Source organism: Pteropus vampyrus, unplaced genomic scaffold (assembly GCF_000151845.1).
Source record: "Pteropus vampyrus isolate Shadow unplaced genomic scaffold, Pvam_2.0 Scaffold32, whole genome shotgun sequence".
NCBI classification, from domain to species: Eukaryota; Metazoa; Chordata; class Mammalia; order Chiroptera; family Pteropodidae; genus Pteropus; species Pteropus vampyrus.
In genome coordinates, this window is record NW_011888813.1 from 1,114,001 (window position 1) to 1,120,549 (window position 6,549).

At 50.5% G+C, this 6,549-nt stretch overlaps 1 protein-coding gene across 3 annotated transcripts in view; it reads left to right on the forward strand.

Moving 5' to 3' along the window:
- ADCK1 (aarF domain containing kinase 1) overlaps window positions 1-6,549 on the forward strand; it is a 104,231-nt gene that overhangs the window by 92,010 nt on the left and 5,672 nt on the right. For all 3 annotated transcript variants that reach the window (XM_023528823.1, XM_011357090.2, XM_011357091.2), the window contains 2 exons: window positions 1,602-1,751; window positions 2,959-3,156. In XM_023528823.1, the coding sequence (XP_023384591.1) occupies window positions 1,602-1,751; window positions 2,959-3,156 (348 nt within the window). The remainder of the gene's footprint in view (window positions 1-1,601; window positions 1,752-2,958; window positions 3,157-6,549) is intronic.

The window sequence follows — 6,549 nt, forward strand, 5'->3', positions numbered from 1 at the left end:
GAGCAGTTAAGGGGGTTAGGATGAGCATCAGAGGCAAGAATCGCAGCATCTCAAAAAGAAAGTACGTGGAGATACAAAGGTCTCACTCATGTTGAAGACAGAATCCTAAAATCACATATTTGGCTTGTTACAGGCAAGTGGATTCATAATAGAGCTAGTCTGTGGTATGTATACTATACCTCAGTAAAGCTGTTTAACAAAATAGAGCCAGTCCTTGCCATCGTTGGAGCTTACGATAGTGGGCTAGATGGTCATTAATCAAATAATGATACAAATAGTGAGCTAGTGCCATGAAAGAAAAGTATAGCATTCTATGAGAGAGTATGGCAGAAGAACCCCATCTAGTCTGAGGTCAGGGAGGACTTCCCCAGGGAGGTGATGCTGAGCTAGGAGAGGAAGGAAGAGAGCAGTAAACGAGCTGAAGGAGAGTTAGGAAAAATGCTCCTAACAGAGGGAATATCATGTGCAAAGGCCCTGAGGTAGGAAGACATAGGGATCTCAGAGAAGAGACAGAAAGCAAATGTGGCCGGAGCATCAGTGTGGTACCAGGGAGGGAGGCTGGGCCTGGTTGTGCAGGACTTTGTAGGCCCAGGAAAGGAGTCGAATCTTTATTTAAGACCCTCATCCTATGTTCCCCACCAGATAAGCACCAACTCCTCTCCTCTGGTTGGGATATCTTTGTTAGTGACCATGGGATCCAGCTGAGGCTGAGAGGAACGCCAAGGGCAGTGTGTGTCCTGGGGTGTCAGCTTTCTGGGTTGAGCATCTCTTTGTCCCATGGAAATCCATTGGCAGGCCGTCTTTGGGCCCAGGTATGGCTCTATTCAGTAGCCGTTCCCTAGCTGGGAAGAGGCTTTTAGCTTTAATAAAAAGGGAGTAGAGATAAGAAGACTGCCTCGGCAGGGAAAGCGGCAGTGACAGGATGATTTAAACGGCCTCTCCAGTGTCATTTCTTCTGTGCAGACATCATAAATCAGATTAGCATTGGGCTCTGGCAGGAAGGGGTATAGGGAAAGGGGCCTGCAGGGAGAGAGGAGAAGGGCTTATGGCTCTGGGTTCTCCTGGGACCGGCCTGGAGCTGGTGGGGCAGCACCAGAGGGTGGCAGGGTCACCTATTCAGTACCCCAGCCTTACTCTTTGGAGGTGGAGCGATTCACCCCAACCCAGCTTTCCGGCCCATATTCAACTTTGGGGAAAAAATGAAGAGGGATTGATAAGAGAAATAGAGAAGAGAAAAATCGGGAAGAGTGGAGGAGCGGGTGTAGGAGGTGGGAGTTACAGCCATCCGAAGAACTAGACGTGGTGATTCGCCTACCTTGCCATGCATTAAAATCACCATGGGAACTTGAAAAAATACCCAACATTTATGAGTTCCAGGTGATTCTAATGTGCAGCTAAAGTTAAAAACTGGATGAGAGCTCAGCTTCTAGCTTAAACTCAGGAACTACACAGCCTCAAGCTGTCACTTCCACTGTGACGGCTCAGGCCCGCCAGGTCCCTCTGGCCTTCCTCTTGAAAGTGGCCAGACTGAGGGACCAGAGGGGAAGCCTCAGACAGGTGTTAATGCAGCTCAACTCCCGCCTGCCTCCCTGCTCTTTCAGATCTCGCGCAACCTGGGCAAGATGTACAGTGAGATGATCTTTATCAACGGCTTCGTGCACTGCGACCCCCACCCAGGGAACGTGCTGGTGCGAAAGCGCCCGGACACGGGAAAGGCAGAGGTTGTCCTGTTGGACCATGGGCTCTACCAGGTAGGAGAGGTCTTTCCCACTCAGCCAGCCCCGGGGTCTAGTCCTGCCTGGGCTCAGAGCCCGTTGAACTCCCCTCTGGGCCACAGCAATGGGAGGCAGATGGCCCAGGTGTCTGGAGAGACTGAACCCTCGCCCTTGAACTGCCATTCTGTGTAAGTCAGTCATATACTCTCTGAGCCTCAGCTTCCTCTTTAGTAGGTTGAGGTTGGTAACACCTCCTTTACAGGCCACTGTGTGGAGTAGATGGGAATGTGCCTGCATGTGTGGAAGCGCTTTGTTAGCTGTACAACAACCTTGCTTTCCAGGGAAGTCCAGGCCAGCCCAGACCTTGGAACGCGAGCTGCCCTTAGATGAGCTAGGACTTCAGGGAGAGAGGGGTAACTCAGCCCCAGTGAAGAGGTGATGTGTAGTAGGAAAGGGGGCCAGGAACTGATAGGCACTGGATGCCTCCAGACTCTGTCGTCTGGACTTGGGACGCAGAGCTGGTTCAGTTGAACCGTGATCTCCTGCCTAGAAGTTGGGAAGTTCACTGCCAATCCCAGGACCCAGAGCCTGGTTTGATTCTAGGAGGCAGACGGTCCTGGGGAGTTTTTCCCGATGGTCTCCTATTCCTTCCCTCGGGGCCTTAACTCCACATCTCAAAATCTTGGCCTCCTTTGAAAGGCTCAGTGACCTTGGATGTGTTAGTTTAAGGCAGGCTTGCTGATGCCACACATAGCTCCGAAACAAATGCTGGCCCAGACATAGCAGTCGTCTAATGTGCTCTCATATACTCATCCTGGGTGGGTGGAGGAGGCCGAAGTCAGGGACTGACAGAGGCTCTGTGTCCCAGACCTCCCTCAAGGTGGTCTCGTTATCCTCAGTCACAAGGGTGAGGGCTCGGAGGAGTGTGCATGGGCCAGGTCTGGAAGTGGAGCTTCTGCCACATTCTGTTGGTCAAAGCTTGGATGGCCACATCTAACCAGCAGGGAGGTGGGGAATGTGATTTTGGTGGGCAGTTGGTAATTTCTGCACTTAGGACGAAGGCTGGCCAAATAGTAGCTTTGAACTTGGACTGTCAAGGGTGGCCAGACTTTGGGGGAGAACCAGACATTGTGCAGGAGCCATGGTCTTCATCCGTCCCCCTATACAGTGGTCACTCAGCCAGGGGCTGGGTCTCCCATGAGGAGAGGAGGCTTAAGTTCTGCCACGGCTGTCCCCACCACAGGTGCTCACAGAAGAGTTCCGCCTGGATTACTGCCACCTCTGGCAGTCGCTGATCTGGACTGACATGAAGAAGGTAAAGAAGTACAGCCAGCGTCTGGGAGCTGGCGACCTCTACCCCTTGTTTGCCTGCATGCTGACGGCCCGCTCGTGGAACTCGGTCAACAGGGGCATCAGCCAAGCTCCAGTCACTGCCACTGAGGTAGGTGCCCACTCCTGGCCCAGCCCTCTCCCAAAGACAAGGGACGGGGCCAGGGCTAGAGATGGCCTTTGGTTTCCTTCCACCCCAGGGCCTGAGGCTCTAGACTGGTGGGTCGTGGGAGTGGGGCGGTGGGCAGAATTGGAGCAACAGTGGGTGGAAGGAGGAGAGGGGAGCGATGTCCTACTCCTGCCTTATGAAGCTGGTGTGTAACCAGGTCATGTTAACCGTATGATCCAGACTGTTGCTCCAGCCTGCTCACACAGAATATCAGGCATCCACAAGGTTCTCCCCCAGGACTTCTGGGAATCTCCCGGGGCTTTCCATAAATAAGTCTGGCACCACTTCTGCTGCCTTCTGCTGGGCACTGTCTCCATGATGTGGTTCCTCGGGGGTGCCCTCCTGGGAGAGTGCTTCAGTTCTTATGCGGTACCCATGCAATGTCACTTGTCCTGTTGCCCTACAGAGTTTTTAGTGAAATAGCTATTTGGCCTTTCTTTGTAGCTCATTTCTCCATCAGATCTAAACAGGAGTTCCATGGTGTCTGGGCTGAGACCAGCCCGAGGAACACCTCCTCCCTGTTCTCATACTCACCACTGCCCCATCATGGGGACTTCTGGGGTAGCTCATTCTTCTTGGCTCAGAGCTCCTTCCCTCTCGGGCTTCTCAATCCCTCATGGAATCGGCTTCTGTCTTCCCAGTCAGTTTGCCAGACTTATGCAGACTTGCCCATGTCCAGTAGGGGACAGGCTCGGGCTCACTACAAGAGATGGGGTTCTGCTCGTGCAGTCAGAAAGATCTGGGTTCTAGTTCCAGCACTTGCCCTTCCTGGTGGCGTGACCTCGGGTAGCTCTCATCACCTCTCTGAGCCTCAGGGTCCTACCCTGCAAGCTGTCTTGTGGTAGGGAACTTTAGGAATGGCTGGATCCCATCTCCAGTGATGTCACCAAAGAAGCCACATCTCGCCATCTCTTGGTTCTGCTTTCCTCCAAGCTGACATCATTCCCCAGCAAGCGTGGTGGCAAAGATGACCACCAGCTGCCCCAGGCTTACAAAGCTTTAAAGAATGTCATCTCAGAAGAAGAGAGACAACCTTCCTCCTTGTTGAATAGGGATGATAATTTCTGCTTTACTGATAATGCAGGGAAAGTGCCTTCCCATAGCTCCTGAAGTTTGCTCATTGAATATTTGTTTTTGCTGGACCCTGGTCTAGATCCTGAGGATTCAGTGATGAGCAGACAGACAGGCCTGTGTAACTTGCACTGTGGTTGAGGGAGACAGACAGTAAATAAGTGAATAAACAGCTGAATGGAATAATTGCAGGCTGTAGGTAGAGGGAGGAAACAGCTTGTGGTGGGGGTGCTATAGATCGGGGGCTCAGAGCAGAGCTTGCTGAGAAGTTGACATTTAAGCTGAGGTGTTTTAAGAGTTTGGTGTGGTCTGGAGTGTCGTGAGGTAGATGGTAGAATCAGAAGAATTTGGAGCACCAGGCAGGGAGAGCCTTACACAGGGCCCATAAGCCATGGGAAGAAGTTTGGGTTAATTCTCAGCACAAAGCAAAGCCTTTGGCAGGTTTTAAGCAGAAGGACATGCTCAGACTTGCTGTTTTAAGTACTGTCTGGAGTGGGGCAAGATGAGCACTGGGGTGATTAGTTAGGAGGCTAGGGCAGGACTCCAGGTGCAGAGATGCTGGGGGCTCAGACTATGCTAATGGCCATGGAGGTGGAGAGAAGCAGATGAAACCAATATGCGTTTTGGGCTTAAGACTGAGAGGCCTTTCTGTTGGCTTGGATGTAGAGAGGAGGGAAAGTTGCATCATAGCTTTTTGGGGTGAGTTACAGGATGGGGGGTGGTGTTACTTCCTGACATAGGGGAGACTTTGGGAGGACATATTTGGGCTGGGGGTAGCAATAGTTCTCTTAAGTATTCAGATAGAGGTGTCATGGGCAGTTAAGCCTGGAGCTCAAAGAGATGTAAGCTTGAGCATCAGTTTGGGAGTCCTCAGCATATAGATGGTATTTAAAGCCACAGGGTTGGACAGGATCACATGACACACAGTAAATACTCAGCAAATGATATCTGTTTTTATTAACTAAGTTAGAACTTTATTTTCACATTCTTATTCATTCATAAAGACCCAGCATAAATGCTACCGTCTTAGTCTGCTTGGGTTGCCATAACAGAATACCACCGACTAGGTATCTTATATAACAGAAATGTATTTTCTCACAGTTCTGGAAGCTGGAAGTCCAAGATCAAGTTATCAACAGGGTTAGTTTCTGGCGAGCCCTCTCTTCCTGGCTTGCAGATGGCTGCCTTCTCTCTTTGTCCTGACTTGGCCTTTCTTCTGTGTGTATGCACTCCTGATATCTCTTCTTGTGAGGACATCAGTCCTATCAGATTAGGGCCCCACCCTTATGAATTCACCTAACTTTAATCATCTCCTTAAAGAGCCTGTCTCCAAATAGTCATGTTGGGTTTAGAATTTCAACATAGGGGTTTGAGGGGCGGGGCACAATTTAGTCCATCGGTCCAGCCCAGGAGGTCTTGCCTCCTACCTTTGCCAAAAGTGGTCCTTGAATATTCGTATCACTCATGGGCAAGCACCTTATACTCCCTCTCAGAGTTAATTATTTGCATACTTATATGAACTCTATAGTTGGTGAGTATCTGGAGGGCAGGGGTCCTGTCTTGTACATCTTTTTATAAGGTCCTTGCATTTCTGGGACCAGGACTAGTAGAGAGGCCTTTGTGTAGGTTCTGGAGACATGGACTCCATTTGCGCACTTGGTACAGAAACCCAGATAGAGAATAAACATAGCCACTCTAGGCCAGCTCAGCCTCTGAGATGTAAGAGCTCAGTTTTCTGAGTCCTAGTCATACTGAGAATTGGGGGAACCTCTAAGATTATATTAAGGAGATTTTCTCCCAACCCAAAGTGTCTTAAACAATTAAGAATTTGTTCTCTCCATAACAAGGAGCCTGAGGTGCGTGGGTCCGGGTTGGTTAATTGAGCAGATCGGCAGACTCAGAGCTCTGTGCTGACTCCTGTACTCTCCTCTTGGCTTTCCTTTCAGGAGTCCAAGGTGAGAGTGGCAGTTCCAAGCTTTACATCTTTATTCCGTGGTGTCCAGAGGTGGGAAGAAGGGCAATTTTTTCTTCTTAAGAGCAAGAAAACCTTTTCCAGAGGTCCCCTAGCAGACACCTCCTTGTGTCTCATTGGCCAGACTTGTGTCACATGTCCATGCCTAAACCAGTCACTTGGCAGGGGCATTGACCTCAGAGCCAGCATTGGCTGAGGCCTGTAAAGATGCCCCCACACCAAGGGCTTCACCTCCCTGAAGAGCACAGTTCCAAGAGGTCAAGTGAACAAAAATGGGGTTCTTTTAACAAAGG